Source organism: Podarcis raffonei, chromosome 3, assembly GCF_027172205.1.
Source record: "Podarcis raffonei isolate rPodRaf1 chromosome 3, rPodRaf1.pri, whole genome shotgun sequence".
Lineage (NCBI taxonomy): Eukaryota > Metazoa > Chordata > Lepidosauria > Squamata > Lacertidae > Podarcis > Podarcis raffonei.
Window position 1 is genome coordinate 20,349,435 of NC_070604.1, and position 18,869 is coordinate 20,368,303.

General features: G+C 41.1%; 1 protein-coding gene across 2 annotated transcripts in view; it reads right to left on the reverse strand.

The window, feature by feature from the left end:
* Positions 1 to 18,869, reverse strand: part of DCDC2C (doublecortin domain containing 2C) — a 43,293-nt gene that overhangs the window by 2,608 nt on the left and 21,816 nt on the right. Inside the window, exons 8-13 of one of the 2 annotated variants that reach the window (XM_053380730.1) lie at positions 17,422 to 17,575; positions 16,703 to 16,803; positions 14,759 to 14,818; positions 13,299 to 13,337; positions 8,914 to 8,971; positions 2,438 to 2,815 (exon numbers count right to left, since the gene is read on the reverse strand). In XM_053380730.1, coding sequence (XP_053236705.1) covers positions 2,438 to 2,815; positions 8,914 to 8,971; positions 13,299 to 13,337; positions 14,759 to 14,818; positions 16,703 to 16,803; positions 17,422 to 17,575 — 790 coding nt within the window. The remainder of the gene's footprint in view (positions 1 to 2,437; positions 2,816 to 8,913; positions 8,972 to 13,298; positions 13,338 to 14,758; positions 14,819 to 16,702; positions 16,804 to 17,421; positions 17,576 to 18,869) is intronic. The other variant, XM_053380732.1, reaches the window with a different exon arrangement.

Below are 18,869 nucleotides of genomic sequence, written 5' to 3' on the forward strand. Positions count from 1 at the left end.
ATATTTTTAATTATTTTATTATTTAAACAATTTATATACTACTTAATTATAGTCTCTAAGTGGTGTTCAAGGAACTCAATACAATGCAAATAAATATCAGTTAAAATTAGAAATTGAGTTATTGATTTGTTCCTTTGTATTCTGCCTTTGCTCCAGACAACCTAATGGTGGTGTAGATGGTGTGTTAATCAATTTTAACTCTTAGGACTGTTATGAGGATAATTTTGGTTGGGAGACAGCTGCTGACTCAAGATCACCAGAGACAAGAGAATTAATGATCCTGTTAACAGTGTGTCTACAGTGTGATGTCAGCTTCATGCAATGCCTAGTAAAAATTACCCTACGCCCTGACAACACTGTGGATTTCCTTGATTCCAATCACTGGCCATTTTTTGGCAGAGAAAAACAGCATAACAATATCAATACATGGGATAAGTTGTGTTACATGCCATAGCAGGGCACTGATTTTCAGTTGTGGTTTTTTTAAAGAAGTCTGCTTCTACCTAGAAATTCATGACTGAACAACCTAGGTCTCTGTAGGTTGGTTGTCAATGGGACTGGGGATTTTAATACAGTACTACATTATTCCGTTCACATCTCTAACCTACAAACAGCCACTACCCGTTGGCCTATGCGGTCTGCTATTTCATTTGCTACACACCTTCCAGCATGTTCAACAAATGAGGCAGAATCCTTCAACTGACGGCTCATTCATTATAAAATGCTAATTCATTCCCAGATTATTGTTAATACCTTTTTTGCAGAACATCTCTGTGATCCCTTAGAGGGGGAAATGTAATCCCATAATCAAAATCATTATAGCAGCACACATAAGCAAGAACGGTCGATACCCTCTCCCATCTATGCTTAAAAATTAGCAAACTTGCATGCTAGTGTATAAGTATATGTAATTTGTAGTTAAGCCCCATGCCTTTTAAGTGGACTTTGAAGTACACACAGAATGCAGCCTTGGAAACATCTGCGCACAACACCCTGGGTGTGGCAAAGCTTTCTTTTCTTTTTATTTAGCTGCGATTTGCCCCAAGGCCTGGGGATGACAGAAGCTAGAAAGTGAGATGAAATAAATAATAAATCCATGATCCAATGGGTGGAAGCGTGAGAGCTCAGTGAAAGAAGGCATATGCCTATCAGGAGGAAGGTTTGGGTTTTTTTACGCATAATCACATTCCTGGAAATGACATAATCATTATTGCTGAAGTTTGCAGCCTGAGGCAGACCTGAAATGTTTCTACAACATGGTGACGGAAATGAAAATAGGATGCTCTGATGGAAAGCGTTAGGCCGCTCTAATGGAAAACACAGTACTGCAGCTTCATCTGCAATATAAACAAAATAATACAGAGGACCTACCCTCCTAGCTTCTATAATTATACCTTTTCACTATTGGAAGTAATTGAAAGCACAATGGATTTTTTCTTCTTCTCATTACATTCATAATACTCAGTTATCTACCTAAAGTTAATCAACCAAGAAATGAAAACTATGTGTGAGAGGAAGAGTAAATAGGCTGTTGTCATTATTACACGGATTCTAACATAGTGAGGCTTCGTGCATTACAAAATTAACTTTAGGGTATTTTAGCATCTATGCCTAAGCCAGCGGACCAAATGCGCTGATTACCAACACTAGAGATATTTCAAGGAATGCAATGAATTTTGGGGGTAGGGAGCAGGAGGAAGAAAATGGAGACTTCTACTCAGAAAAGTAAACGTTATGCACTACAATATATTCTGAGCTGATCTATTTATTATACCCGTATTCAATTTGACACACTAGAAGCAAAAAAGTCAAATGAAATAAGAGGGGAGAAGCTGTTGTGTACCATTATTAGTCAGAAGTCCAGAGTGCTAGCTAGGTGCCCAATCTGGCTGGCACTCCAAGGATACTCTTTAAGCTCCTTCAAGTTTGCTCTACAGGTGGCTGTGCAAAGCTGTACAGAGAAAGCAAGTCTGGTGTAAACTAGCTATCCTCATTAACAAGAGGCAAAGTATCTGGAAGGGACAAGAGTTCCCAAAGCATGCTAATTCCTAACTCCGAACCAGATTGATTTGCCAACTCCCATAGTTTGATTTGGCCATCAGTGAGAGCAGTGTCATTTTTTTCTAGGAAAAGAGGTGCCAGAACTCACCATAAACACCTTCCCTTGTTCTCTTATAATGGCAATGGCGCCCACCTGAGAGGTGCTGGAACTAAGTTTCCAGCAAGTTTCGGCTGAAACAAAACCCATGAGAGAGAGAACAAAGCAACTTCCCCAATGAGCACAGTCTTCACTTGAAAGTTATCAATAACAGTTAGAATCACTGAATCACAGAGTTGCAGAGTTGGGTGGGACCAAGGTTGTAGCATATGCATAGCAGCATCCCATTTCTGCTCTGGCAGACAGCACAGCGCATTCTCCCTGTATGTGGCAACTCACCATCCTGGCTGATGGCTATTACATCTCCAGTTGCATCATTCTGCATCAGCTGTTGTTCTGGCATGTTGACAGAGTCCGCTTGGTCCTCTGGCTGATCACTATGTCCTGTCTTCTCATTGGGTACAAGGTGTGATGGTTCATCTTCTTCCTGCATCTCCCTCCTCTTAGGTACAAGTTGTGCTGGTGCGTCTTGTCCCTCCATTTCTGGGGAACCAATGCTGTCTGTATCTCCCTCATTTTCTTTACTGTCCATTCTGGTAGAGGGACTCTGTGGCACTTCAGCTACAGGGGGTGGTTGAGTGGTGCCACCGACATTACTTGTGTGGCTGTCAGTTCCTACCATAGACCCAGCACTTCCAGCTAATAAAGTCTCATCACCTGTGAACAAAAAATGTAACTGTAAATGAAATGGAGGTCCAGGTAATGAGGAAGTAAGAGCTAAGTGGTGCAGTGATGCAAGGTTCTGCAGCCCTCATCTCACTAGGTCATGATGATCAAGGACTGATGTTACCCAGTAGCCCTACTGATGTTCTTTATGTGTGTGCCAAATTTTTATAAAACTTTAAAATCTTTAACATATAAATTCCAGATTTCAAATTTGTTATAGATTTCTCTTTAAACTTTGACTTCCCACCTTTCCCTGCATGCTGTTCTTAATCCCATCCTATTTGCATACCGCATTCTAATAAAAGTTTCTCCTAAGATGTATCTTCTATTTCATATGTTATCATTTTTCTTCCGCTGCTCGTATTGCAAATCCTGCTTGCCATTTCATCCATGTATGATATCTTTTTCAGATATTCATCCTTCCATGAACAGTCCGTCACAATGGTTTCCTATTTTTTGCTGTTAGTTCCACCAGTTCCACCAGTTCTGCAAGGTCTATTAGTCTTTTTGATGTTCTTGATCCTCCTGTAATATTGAGGTACGGAATTCTAGATGAATCAAACAAAGCTTTCTTGAGCCAGTTCCAAGTGCCCCTACTATGCAACAGTGCCCAGATTCATCCAGGAAAAAATGACAAATAGGTAACTAATTATCCAGTGTGCCACTGCTCTCAAACAGAGCATAGTTTGAGCTCTTTGGAATTCTCTAAGCGTGGTACTCTTTTTGGTATGAAACTAATGGATGGGCTGGATAGCAATGTCTCAAGTGGAGAGCTTCTGCTGGTTTTTGTTTCTTTTGCTAAGACAGGATATACCACCTCTTGGGCATATTCATAGTTCGGAAGACCAGGAGACACAATGGCTGCTTGCTAGCACTGAAATCCAACAGCAGTATGCTCTTCATCTTCAGCAGTTTCAACTCCAGGCATTTAGTAAGACAAGCAACTTTCATGCATGAAGGTTTGCAAAGTTGTAATGGCACAGAGAAGTGTGATCGAGCGTGTTGAGACGGCACAAGCGTAGGTCAGAGACCACCCCTGAAAGACCACATGACTATTTTCTAAACTGGCACATGGATTGAATAACATCCATTCCAAAATCATCCATCATCAGGTGGTGTAGTTGCATCCAACAGCTAATCCACTGCTGCTCTGAGACGTGTTCATTTGAATGGTAAGGAGATAACTATATCGGCTGATCCACTCCACAGTGTCCCATAATAAGAAATGCATCACACATGCTATATTTTCCACAAGGATGTAATCTCTGCAGTAGTGCAGGTACTAGACCCATAGCTTCAAATTGCCAAGTGTTGCACGTTCTGGATTACACAATGTTGTAACATGGACTCAGCTTCCCTCTGCTGTTGAATAAAGGATGTCTGTGAAGTCCTTGAGTATATTTGTCCAATCAGCAATAACATTGCCCATGTTTCACACTCCAGTTTATCTATTTTTTATATTTATCTAGTCAGTTAGTTTTGACATTGTCTTCTCACTGCATTATAGCATTACAAGTCCTGGCACATCTTGATTTCATCATCAGCACCAACCCATTCTAAACCACTTATATCTGGGATGTGGGGTGGGATGGGAGAATTATGTCTCCCTATGAGGTGATGCCCTAATGCAGTGGTGGCCAAACTTGGTCCTCCAGCTGTTTTAGGACTACAACTCCCATCATCCCTAGCTAACAGGACCAGTGGTCAGGGATGATGGGAATTGTAGTCCCAAAACAGCTGGAGGGTATAGGAATGATCGCTGGGTGCGTGACCTTGGGGTGCGGGGAACACTCCTCCTCACAGATAAAGCCGCAGCCACAGCTGTCTGAACATCTTGCCCTCTGTCTAACCTTTTGCAGTCTCAGTAGTTTGCGGTGTCCTGTCTGTGACCTTTGTCTCTGCGACCTTTGTCTCCTTCGTCATACACTGTGCAAGGGGAAAATGACTCGGTGGAAACAGGTGCCAGAATAGCTTTGTACCACCCCACAATCTCGGGACTGGAAGATGTGTAAAGGACACAGCCCAAAATGTATCTGCCTGGGTTTGCATATTGTGTCAATAAAAGGAGCCTCCACAGAGCTGTCCAGCAGCTTGCTCGCAGCTCACCTGTGCGCAGCTCACCGGCATTATCAACTCCTTCCTCATGTCCTTCACTTCAGGAGGGCCAAGTTTGGCCATCACTGCCCTAATGCATCAATAACTATTGTTGGTTTGGCACAGCTTTTTGCAGGGAGAATGCTGGCTGAGCAATGTGCTGCTGGTTGTGAGCTCACCACTATGCAATGCATGTTGATACCATGTTGTATATTCATGACTGATGGTGAAGAAAATAACTGGTTAAAAACCACCAAGCATTTACAGTCGCAATGCTTTGTCATGGGAATCCTGACATTGTACCTATGCATCTTTCATATTTGATGCACTAGCTCATCGGGAGCTGAAGTTGACAATGGATATACAACATTGCTTCTCATCCAGGCAATTTGGTAACCAAAGAAATATCACCATATGTCAAAGACGGGACATAGAGACAGTGAGCAAATTTCTGTGACTCAACTTCTACAGTGGTGGTTGGTACTCAGTGCTGTGCCATGGTTGTGTGCTTGCACGCCAAGGCTTCGTGCTTCCCTCTGTCCCTACTGTTCAGGGAGGGCAGAAGCAAGGCAACAAAAAGCAAAAGGAATGCCAGAGGTCTGGTTGAGTCTCCAGTGACTACTATCAAGGGAATGCATTGCCAGGATAGACTAACCCTTGGGTTTTCAGTTTCCTTTCAGCTGCTTGCTTTCAGTGAACTGCATTATTATGCAGCCTGACTTCTTCTATATGTGTTTCCCCCTGCAAATATATATGATAGATTTCTCTCACACAAAAAATACACCAAAGGTACCTCACGCAAAGGGAAAAGAATCTGCATTAGACCATATACTTAAAACCAAGACATTTGTGAAAATGTAGACTTCTAGCCATGTAGCATTACCCAAATGAATTTCTCAGGCTTTTGTAGTCCAGAAGCTACAGCAGCTTTTCAATGAAAAGCCAGTTAATGAATATAACTTCACCAAAAAAGATAGCATTCATGTGTAAGGACAAAATGCATAACTCTGTAGCTTCCCAGCTGACAAAACGAGTCTATGACAGGACAAAGATAATAGTTCTCAAGAATGAATGAATTGGCTGGCGTTAAGGCTCATGTTGAATAGGTTACCATACTTTGCTGGAAAATATTTCAGAAGAAACAACCAACATTTAATGCTGTCAGAATATGGATTCACTCACAAGTGCAAATCTTTCTTTCTTTCTTTTTTTAAGCTGTAAAGATGAACTGCTGAGACAGCTTGTTTAAATCAAGAGGCTGTAAGTATTTTCCTGGCTCACTGTTGCAAATATGAGAAGCACTCTCTCGGGAGTTTACCTAAATTATCCGGTTATTTAATGTTAGTTACTCACTTTTCCTTTATCAAAACTTTAGGAGTAATGAGAGGAAGCCCTACACTGGAAAGCATTACAAACCTATAGTTTTGTGTTGTATAAAGGGCCCATAGACCTATCTGAAGCAGCCCCCACCTCCACGCATGACATTTCACGGTGCCATGCACATACTATGAGCTACCACCTCCAATTTTTAGTTTTGACTTGCTGTAGATAAGCATGGCAAAGATCCACACACAGCCGGTCAGAGGGATTAAATCCTGCCTCCCTCCTGTTAGCATTTGTACTTTATTTGTTATAAAATGTATTTTACAAAGAAGAAATTGTTCAAGGGGGAAAGGAAACATATGCAATGTAACAGCTGCAAAGCTTTTCGACTGGCAGGCTAAACCAGGTGAGAGTAGTTGATGGGTCTCAAACTCTCAGGGACGAATGCAAAGACGAGATCCAGCAGATTGAGTGGACAAGACCAGTAGTGGGTCCAATGGTTAATGGTTTCTGAACGTGCTTTAAAGCAAAGTGAAGGGCAGATAGGGCTTGTCAACCTGGGAAGGTATCCCATTTAGGAGAAGGAAAACCCTGATCCTAAACCTCCACAGCCTATCTTCAGGAGAAGAAAAGGCTCAGGAGTAAGCCCTACACCATGGGTAGGCAACCATGGGAGCCGGTGCCAGCCTAATCGCGGACAGTCTGGGAATCAGCGTGTTTTTACATGAGTAGAATGTGTCCTTTTATTTAAAATGCATCTCTGGGTTATTTGTGGGTCATAGGAATTCGTTCTCCTTCTTTTTTTCAAAATATAGTCCGGCCCCCCACAAGGTCTGAGAGACAGTGGGCCGGCCCCCTGCTGAAGAAGTTTGCTGACCCCTGCCCTACACAAATCCAGCATGGAGTCCCAAGAGAGTTGGATGGCACATTGCACGCCTCCTTCCGGCAACTCCTGCAGCCAAGCTGGTGGCAAACGTATTGCTTTCCTTTCCTTTGGACCACATCAGCGAGACTGGGGGACAAGGAGGTCTTGTTGTCTGGGCAGTCCAGGACTGCTACACACTGCTTGCGCTCCAGGGAGCTCGCTTCGGTGTTGCTAACACAGTGGCTTGCTTTCACCCCCGGAAGCACACTCCATTGTCTCTTGAGACAGATGCCAATATAAAAATATAAATCATTCAGAAAGTTAGAGAACAATATGAGATACAGGCAGCCCCCTGTGTACATGAAGGTTACGTTCCGAGGTACTGCATGCGTTGGCGGAATCACGTATAAGTGAAAAAGTGAGCAAACGTCCCATCCTGCCTCTGCCTTGATTTTAGTGATGTTTCATTGGTATTGTTATGATGTTTCTGAGTCACTTCCAGGTTTGGCGCGATACACGTATACACGATTGTGCACATATCAAATGCATGTAAAAGGGGGGTTGCCTGTATATTCTGGGCATATTGATTTATCAGCCAAAAAATGAAGAGAGGAAAGGAAAGGAAAATAACAGTGAGATTTAAGGCACAAGCCCACAGCCAAGATCCACCAGCTATGGGGTTTTATGATTTGGTGGAAGCCTTGCTAGTGCTAATTCAGCACAAAGGGAACCATATTTTCAAGCTCCAAACACCAGCTGCAAATAGTTGTGCATGAAAATTCAGAGGCCAAATTTTAAGTCTCCTTCCTGATCAATGACAGTGAGAGTGTTGTTTTGAGGTTTCTAGCCTCAGCAGCTAAACACATTGAGGATCACTAGTTTCAACAGTTGGTCTGACTTTTGAAAAAGACAACTTAGGGCCACACCACGCAATTCACTTTTAGATGCACATCTGTTTTGAAATACCCACACAAACAATTAAAGGGTTAAAGTGACAAATGCATGTATGCTTATCAGGAAATCATGAATGGCTGTAGCTGTGCTGAGCATGCAATTCAATGGCAGATCTGGGTTTGCCTTTATGAGGCATCAAAAACTGCCCTAAGGACAGAGGTTAATAAATCATGAATGATGTGCAGAGTGTAAAAGTATTCGCTTTCAAAACGTTTCGGATGAAACAGACAGGCAGTGAATCTAGGGCAAACAATGGAGGGTGGTTTGGGTTGGTTAGTTTTTATACACACAAACACACACACACAAACACACACACATTCACCTGTGGAACCTACTACCAAAGAATGTCGTGACAATCATTAGTACAGTGGTACCTCGGGTTACAGACACTTCAGGTTACAGATGATTCAGGTTACAGACTCCGCTAATCCAAAAATAGTACCTCTGGTTAAGAACTTTGCTTCAGGATGAGAAGCAAAGGCCCCACTAGCTAAAGTGGTATCTCAGGTTAAGAACAGTTTCATGTTAAGAACCACGAGCATAATTTTCATATTAAGAAATAGTCAAATTCTGTAGATGATGGGGAGTAACCAAGAAAGGGTGACTAGCAGAACTACATCTTGCTTGAAGAATTATGCTTAGCATATATCTGGTTGTCCAATGTCAGCAGAAAGAATGCTGAGCTCGGCAGAATTAGGTCTAGCCAAGCATGGTAATTCTTACATTGTTGGTTTTCAAAAACACACACACAAAAGAAATACTGTAATCCCAACATAATGGTACCGTAGAACAGATTAGCCATGGAGTATATTTGCTATTTCTTATTTGTATTGTAAATAAATTTATGACATACCTTTCTTCTTTGATCTGAAGAAGAATCCAAACATTTTTTTGAAAACGCCCTTTCTTTCCTGAAACAAAAATCAACATCAGTTAAGGTTCTAAAATACTCTAGATCATCAAAACAGTATAATCATCAGTATGGAATAGCAATATTATATATATATATATATATATATATATATATATATATATATATGTGTGTGTGTGTGTGTGTATGTATATATATATAAATATATATGTGTGTGTGTGTGTGTGTGTGTACACACACACACACACGCACAGGCTTTGAATCCCAAGCTCCATAAGTGGAGTTTCACTTACAGAGAGATTTCTCATCTTCCCCTGCTCCTGAGAGCAGGGAGTCTTTCTAGGCCAATATGGGGCTGAGGCAGGAGAGGGCTGCAGCAGGAAGGGAGAATTTGCAGAAAGGCTCATTCCTGCTGGAAGCAACTGTTGTGGGCGTAGCTGTTGGCTGGAGAGGGCGCTTCTGTCTCCTCTTGTTGCACTGACTGCTAGGGACGTGCCTGTGGGGGCTGGGGACGCCACTGCTGGGGGCTGGGGAGGGAGAACCTCTTCCTTCTGGTCCACTCCCTGATAAGGCCAGCAGTGCCATGGTTTCGGCAGCCAGGCTGGATTTCCTATTCTCCTCCCACATTTCTCAAGGAGAGGTGGCGTGTGGAAAAGAGTGTCTTAATCATCTACTCATGATAGAATGTTCCTCAAGACGCCCCAATAGGGAGTACTGTTCCAACCGATGGTTTCAGAAGAAACAACACACAGATGTTGAAGTCATTCTGACAGAAAAGAAAGGCTGGGGGGGGCGTTGTTGAGAGCAGCAAAAGACCTACTCTTCAACACCTTTGTACTGGAATACTCTGGTGAAGCGCTCAATCGCAAAGAGTTCAAAGCCCGAGTGAAGGAGTATGCCCGAGGCAAGAATTATTATTATTTCATGTCATTCAAAAAATGATGAGGTAATAGATGCCACCCAGAAAGGAAACTGCTCTCCTTTTATGAACCACAGCTGCAAGCCAAACTGTGAGACGAAGAAATGGACAATGAACGGGCAGCTGTGGGTTGGCTTCTTCACCACAAAACTTGTTCCGTCAGGCTCAGAGATAAACTTTTTGACTACCAGCTCCAGAGATACGGCAAAGAGGCGCAGAAGTGTTTCTGTGGCTCTGCCAACTGCCAGGGTTACCATTTCTGTGGTTTACGAGCTGCCTAAAGCTGTTGCTGGACCTTGCTATGGATTACACTGGTCACTGTATTCAGAGGCCAGAGAGGAATTCTCCTTGCAGACTAACCTCTGCAGGTTTTGCCTACATCACAATCACCACAACTAGTTGGCAGAGAAGGCATTGAGTTGGGAAAGGCATTGGCTGCCCCCTACCCCCCGCAATGCTGTCATGGAGCATTCCCTTAAGGCAGCCTGTGGGGTGCTTCATGTCCAGATGCCAAACTCGGGGGCTGACGGTCCTTAGCACTCCCTCCCAGCGATCTTGTGGGCCACTCAGATGTGATGCACGTTGAAGAACAACCTTAAGCCTGCTCAACCCCATTCAACCACCAAGCAGCAGTCAGGCAGCTGATTTCAAGATACACACTCAACATCTACATCAAACCATCTGATATCTATAACCAATTAATTCAATCAGCTGAGGATGTTTTGGTGAGGAAGCTGAACATATTCTGCACTTTGTATGGAATTTCTTTAGAATTCCATACAGCTCAAGCCATGACAATCGTTATCACGTGACAGAGTGAAGCAACAGTAGCTGTTCTCTCTCACACACAGCATGAGAATAGGAGGGGCATGGATGCATAGATAGTTAGAGATGATAGACAGACAGACAGACAGACAGACAGACAGACAGACAGACAGATAGATAGAAAGATAGACAGATAGATAGATATGGGCTAGCAGTCATTCATAGGATACGGATTTTAAATCCAACTTATTTAAATGTGATAAAAGCTGACAGACTGTACTGCAGGGTAGAACAATCTAGCAATTCAAATCCCTATGAAATTTCAGTATATTTCATAGACACCAGCATAATAATTGCCGTAATAAATCCACTTTTGTAATGTCTTAAACAAGGTGCACCTGCAGTTAAAAACTGGCAAGATTTATTATAGCACTGAGGCATTCTCTGCTAGAAAATGACAAATTGCTAATGTATGCTTGTTATGTAATAGTTAAGACTCCGTTCTTCAAAGCCCAATGAACGGACTGATAAAAGGAAGTGAAGATTTGTTGAATGGGTGATTCAGCTTTGGCTGCGTGAGAGAATTGACTTTTTTTGAACGTAGCAGCATTTAAAATATTGTGTGAGGCATCCTGAATTCCAGACAAACTAGTAACTTTTAAAATTAATGACATGTTTTGAGCTAACATGGGGGATACAATCCAGTAATCCTTTGGTTCATGTGTACCAGAACTCCTACCCTAAAATGTTTGGGAGCAGCTTTATCGGGACACACTGCATTTCAGAGTAAAAACCCATTTATCCACCTTTTATCAACCTTTCCTGACGTAAAGTCATCAGATATAATAAATACAGTTCTAATCATTTTCCATAGTTATAAAGCAAAGTATTCAGATAAAGCCCCAGGCTGCAGTCCTGTTACACACTGGCTAAATTCCATTTTTTTCTCTGCATACTTACACTACTAAGGCTGCTATGCTATACACCAGGCATAGGCAAACTCAGCCCTCCAGATGTTTTGGGACTACAACTCCCATCATCCCTAGCTAACAGAACCCGTGGTCAGGGATGATGGGAGTTGTAGTCCCAAGACATCTGGAGGGCCGAGTTTGCCTCTGCCTTCTATACACATCTACTTAGGCACTGGAAACAAGCTCCATTGAACAGAGCTTATTTCTGAGTAGATAAGCATAGGATTCTACTATAAATCCCACTGTTTGCAAAGTTGCAGCCCTGGACCAAAAATCTTAACACTGAGGATTCTCCCCAATGCATTCCTGTTCGACAGCATTTAATACTTCTGGTTCGGTCAATATCAATCCTATTTTCAAGCAAAGTTCTAAAATACTTCAACCATAGCCACAAAACTGTATCAAGAAAGTAAGAAGAGATATCAACTTAAATATATTTCGTGAGCAATGAATAAGAAAGCCAATTATAAAATCAATACATATTTGATTTTACAAAATTTCACTGGCGGAGAAAACACTTAATATACACTTTATTGGCAGTTCGGGCATTATTAATTAAAGAAAACTCTTTTGCTGGTAGTTGATTGCTAAAGAAATCAATAGCACTAAATTATTACTATAAATCTTTGCATATATTAAAACCCACAGCTTGTTTAATCTAATGTTAGCAGTTTATACTTCATAACTGCTTCCAGAGCAAATCTGTAACATATTTTACCAATATTGCCCACTGCTCTTCACTGTCTTTCAGCCAAGAATTCATGATTTTTCAACTTTAACAATGTGCTTAATTTTCTAAGTCCGATATTAATGTGGCGTGCTTAACTACACGGATATGTTGAAGTGATTCCATTTCAGCAGCATGAACCAGTATTTTCCCATCCTTCTCGTCTCTTAGTATACAGAGTTCCGATCCCATGTTCCCATGATCGGAACTCTGTTCAGGGATGCTGCCACTGGAGGAGGCAATTTCCACCAAACTTTTCTTCCCCCTGCAGCCCCAAGAAACTCTTGTTCAGGACGGTTGGACAAACAGCGTGAGAGATGATATGGGAGGCCACCAGAGAAATGGGAAATTGAAGGACAACTCAGTCCCCATAAGAGCCAACTTCTAGGGGCCATGGGGGCTTCAGCCCCCACAATAAAATATTTGAGGGGGTCGTGCCCCCACAAAGTTGATGATATTTCCATTCAAATGGTGTGGATGCACTACATCATGTGATCAGTTATGTGGGGCAGGTTTACCTGGGGCCCCCACAATATTTTATTCAAGTTGGCACCCCTGTCAGGCCCCAAGCCAAATCCAGTATATAATGCAGAGAAAGTCAGTGGCTTGGGTAAATGGGAATACTCAGTTCAGATCAGTGTAAGGAAGCTGTGCTCCCAAGCAATTTCTATCCCAAGTGCTTCCCCTAAGTCCACATAAGTATTACAAATGACTGGACCACACTATAAGCACTTTCCTATTTTGTTATTATCTGAGCCTGACTAGATGGGAGAAATATATATTTTATATAAAGGGCTCCATCATTTCTGTATAATAGGGGAGACATGAAAGATGGTCTTGTACCTCCTGAATTGATAAACTAATTCACTTGGGCAAATGCTCGTTATGAAGAAAGAGGGGCACCCCAATTCCCCCTACTCGGTACTTCAACTCTTGCTGTTTCATAGTTTCTATACACTGAAATATTTGGGTATTTAAAACAGACCTTTTTCTCAGGTTTCACGTCTTGATAATATTCTTCAGCCTACATGATAACAATCACAAGCAATCATTAATCCTTCATTCTACTGTTATCTAAACATACAACTAAAATGTACAACTTTGCTAAACTATACAATATATACCAGATTATAAAAAGGGAAGAATGGTATAAAGAGGTGTGGGGTATAGCTATTAATGATAAATTAACATGTGACATTAAGGTAAGACAGGGAATGTGCAGGAAAAATGATTCTGAGGAGATATGGAGGGTGTCTGTAGAATTTGTACTGTTAAAACAGAAAGGGGTCAAACCATTGCAGGAGGTGTTGAAATTTTGGGAGGTTGGATAGTTACAATAGAATGGTCTCGGTCATGGAGTGCAAATTTTTTATTCTTATTTATAGTTTGTCAAAATAAAATAATTTTATACACACACACACACACACACAACTGTGTGAGTACAAATTTTTATTTTAATACAGGTTCTTTTTATGAACAAGCTTCTTAGATACATCTGGAAAGTACCACTATTAAAGTACTACTTTTAAAAGTACTTTAATAATTGAAAGGTAACGGAGAATGAAGCAAAATTCTGAAAAAGTAAGTTATGCATATGCTTAAAATGGAACCTCCATGATAGTGAAAGAGGAGGTTTGTTTTCGGAAGGTTATATCCAGAAATCTCTAGATATAATTAAGCTTTCTTAGAGGCATTTGCATGGCTACATTTAAAACAGAGGACAGCACTAGATTGTGGCCCCCCCAAAAAAATCCAGCAGGTCTCTTACCATCTCAAATTCAGTTTCAAATTAACTGTAAAGTGCACTATAACAAAATGGGGCTCTTACCCTATTTGCCCTCTAACCATCTGAATGGTATGCTAGCCATGCTTATGGCGGGGACATCATGGCCTGGCAGTTACTTAAAATTAAGCAAAGGCTTAATATTTGTGTTTACACATTGTGTTTACAAACTTATTACAAAAAGGTAGTAAAGGACTCCAACAAAACCTAAATGTAGTTGCAGGCTGTCATAATGAGAATGGACATTATATCTTAGAAACTTTACACAATTCTGAGTGACAGCAACAAGAGCTCAGCCATTCCAGCTATATATGTACTTAGGGGTGGAGAAGCTTCATCTGATTATTAAAGTTGCATAAAGGAGAATTCCTTTATTTCATTCCCTGAAATGAAAGCATACTTAGTAGTTACAAATGTTTTTATTGTCTACGTTAAATAATACAACTACACTTCTAAATAAAAGTATTGATCTCAGCAGGTCTGAACTAATGCAGTTTCTGGGGCTATACTAACCCATCTCAAATGCCACAATATGAATGGCTTTGGGTGTTAAGAAGTTAATTTGTTTGACTGATGTAAAAATCGGCAAGGAACACCCCAGGATCAAGATTCCATTTTAACTGTATAAAAAAGTTCTCAAATACTGCAAAAACAAAACTAACCTCTTCTTCTGTACTCCAATTTGCATAAATGTCTTCATCGTGGACAACCTCAGCAGGAGCCTTGAGTATGATGCATTCCAATAAAGATTTGCATGAACACAAGAAAAGAAAAATGCTCTTATGTAATTTTATCACAAATCAGAAAAAAATCAAGCAATCGACTTGTTTCCCATGTCCCCACTCTTGAAAACAAACTAGTTATGCCTTACTGAAAGCTTGCCATCCTAAACTGGTGTTACAATATTAACGCTGGTTCCCTTGGCCTGTAAAGTAAGATGAGTGCCGCAACCTCAGAGTCGTCTATGACTGGACTTAACTGTCAGGGGTCCTTTACCTTTATTTTAATGTGACAGCCTGGAAATGGGTAAAGTCCTCTCAAACTGTAAAGTGAACCTAAGGTCCCGTTTTTGCAAATGGTAAATGAGGTAGAAAACTTCTAACAAGACTGCTTCACTTTAGAGTACAGGTGAGAGTTCATAACTGAATGCTTCTTCTGCCCTGGACACAGTAAGTCAGCAGGGCTTTGGATGAAATGGTGGCTCCACAAAGGCATCTTCCATCACCTGCTCTGTAATGGTACATTGGCTTTCAATAGGTGGGTCATAAGGGAGTGCTTCATTTGTGGCATGATAAAATCTGCTTTTCCTTTTAGAAAAAGAGTAGAAGGACTGAGTACATGTGGGTTGGGGGGTAAGTATACGTTTATACAGCAGGGATGTTAAACATCTTTTGAAGGGAATTCTACTTCCTTCCCTCTTGATGCACACACAAGTAACAAGTGCCATTCACTAGTTTTGTTAAAAGGAAGGAATGACTTTTAAGGTAAAGGTAAAAGGCAAATGACCTCTGTATGGTTAAGTCCAGACAAAGGCGACTATGGAGTGCAGTGTTCATCTCACTTTTTAGGCCGAGGGAGCTGGCCTTTGTCCACAGACAGCTTTCCAGGTCATGTGGTGAGCATGACTAAACCACTTCTGGTGCAGCGGGGCACCGTGACGGAAACAAGAGCTCATGGAAACGGCATCTACCTTCCTGCTGCAGCAGTACCTATTTATCTACTTGCACTGGTATGCTTTCAAACTGCTAGGTTGGCAGAAGCTGGGCCAGAGCAATGGGACCTCACCCTGCTCTTCAGATTTGAACCGCCAACCTTCTGATTGGCAAGCCCAAGAGGTTCAGTAGTTTAGACCACAGCGCCACCCACGCCCCTTACTGACGTTAAAACCAGTATATCCACAGTGCAGATCTGTTCTGAGAAAGACAGTGTGTGAAGGGGGAAATACAGAAAGAGAAAAAAGGGACACAAACATTTATTTATTTTAAAATTAAACCTACGCCCGACATTTCAGGTTGGGGCTAAAGATGCATCCAGAATCTGGAAAGACTGAAAACAAATGGTTTAACAGAACAAGAAATAATGGTTTGCTTCTGGCAGAAAACAAAAACACACATTCAAATATCCAGAACTACAATCTAGCCAAATTTGAGCAATTCTGTCCCACCAACTGCAATAAGCTTTAAGTATACACGTAAGATTTCCATTGAAATTAACAGCTGAAATCTAATAGCTGAAATCTAAAGGGCACTTCTGCATATCACCAGGCCTATTCTATTCTTCCTCCTTCCCATTGCAGCCCCTTGCTCTGCCCAAAACCCTACACTAGATGCTGGAGGACCCCTGAGAGATGAATTCAACATAGTAGATGGGGAAGCAGCCAGAAGGTAAAATTGCAGTCACCATCCTTTTGTGTAAGAACTGCCTTCTGCCCTTACACAGGGTAGACTGCATCCATCCTAGTCAATGGGATTTAAATGCACTGAAATTTGCTGGATTGTGGCCAGTCAATCATGCCCAATATTTGTTTCTATGCACAAGCAGATGAAAGAGAGAGAGAAGTGCTATAATCAATTCATTCAGAAAGAAGAAATGTACTTTAAATCTACCTGGTCAACAGGTACTTCCACTTGCAAATTTTTATCTTCTTGTATTTGCTGAGCCTCTTTAATTTCTTCTGGGGGTGTACGAGCTTTATAGACCCCCCGTCCTGAAAATAAACAGGATTAAAATATATCTGTATTAATCACTATCTACTCCACACTGTGAAAACTACCAGCATAAATAAATTATAACAATATTTAGGCGTAGCTAAAAAGCAATAACCTCTTTAAGGGCAATGTTTGTATACAATAAATATTTTTGAATAACAGCAGTCTGATAAATTTCATCATTTTGAAATGTTTTACTTCTGTATTAATAATAAAAAGGAGGCAGAAGATGATATGATGCAAAGTTGCAAGAGTCGTGTTATAAATAAGAGAGACATTAACAGTTACTAAATATTGAGCTTTTATCTAGTAAAAGAATATGGAAATTATGCTGTAATTGTAAATTTAAAAACTTTTTCAGTGAGAACATTGAAAAAGACCTGTAATGTCTGCAAATATGCATTGGTTTGCATTTGATTCTTAATAAGCTTCTTTTTTTAAGGCTTAGTTTCTCTGGTGCACATGTTACACTGAATACAAGTATTTTGGCTTAAGTGACTATATACATTTTACAACTGGAGAAAGATAAGCATAATATGTAAACCAGGACATCAATACCAAATCTGCCTGCATTTAACTATGGGGTCTTAGGTACCAGATACAATATTTTGTGTTACCATCATCGGATGTCAGGTGCTTATTAGCCTCAGCGTCACGACTTGCCTTCTTGGGTTCTGCGTAATAAACTGAAGACCTATCTCCTGCTCCTCGTTTGGATGGTGGTATGGCAGGCTGCATGCCGGCTCCCCGTTTTGCTCGTTCTGTAGGAGGCTGAAGGTAACACACTCAATAAACATCCAAAGAACATCTATTCCTTTAGATCTGCAGCAAACGACTACTCTAACAACATTGTTAAAAGATTCAGAAACTAATACAGCTCAGTATTCATGGGCAGCAAAATATCTCAAGCTGCAGCTGCCTCTGGTTATATAAGCTATTCCGGAAGGCAAATGCCCTTTCCCCAACACTCTGTTTTCATTTTGGGTCAGGGGCTTGTTTCAATAAGTACTCGGCTTTCAGCAACACTGCATAGATCAGGCATAGGCAACCTTTGGCCCTCCAGATGTTTTAGACTACAATTCCCATCATCCCTGACCACTGGTCCTGTTAGCTAGGGATGATGGGAATTGTAGTCCCAAAACAGCTGGAGGGCTGAGTTTGCCTGTGCCTGGCATAGATCCTGGAACCTACCGAACACAAGTCCTTAGTGAGTTGCCTGGTACAGTTTTTCTTTCTCTTATAAACTAACATTTTATGGAACAATGGACTGATTCAGAAGCTGCTATGTGAAAATTCATAGCTTTGCAGTTGACGGAGACATTGTACTTCAGTGTTTGAAACTCCCATTGTTCTAGGCACATTTTGCGACAAGGAGTTTCGCCCATAACCTAGGTTTAAGGTGCCATTTAGCTCCTAGCTTTCATATCTCAGCTTCTAATACTGCTTCAAACAAAGCACAGTTGTTATACAGACCTACAGTGGTACCTTGGGTTACAGACTCCGCTAACCCAGAAATAGTACCTCGGGTTAAGAACTTTACCTCAGGATGAGAACAGAAATCACGTGGTAGCGGCACGGCAGCAGCAGGAGTCCCCATTAGCTAAAGTGGTGCTTCAGGTTAAGAACAGTTTCAGGTTAAGAACGGACCTCCAGAACGAATTAAGTTCTTAACCCAAGGTACCACTGTACTGCAATAATCTCAATACATTTTAAAATTATCAATCAGTCAATCAACCATTTTATTTGTATGCTGCCTATCCAAAGTTAAGACCATGCTCAAGGCGGCTTACAATACATTTATCAAATGCATAATGACAAGCATAACAAAAGTAGCCATAAACAATTCAAAACATCAAAAAGTACACAAAGGTTGTATGAGATACCAAAGTTGTATGATATAGCAAAGAAAAGTAGCTTTTCAAGGGCCAAGTGACTGGGGTATTCAGCAAGCCTACATGAAGGAAAGTTTCGGCCTATTCTAAAAATCAATCTCTCTCTCACCATAACAAAGTGGAAGGCAAACCAGAAGACATTTGGCTGTTTTCCCAAGTGAATCTCATCATTT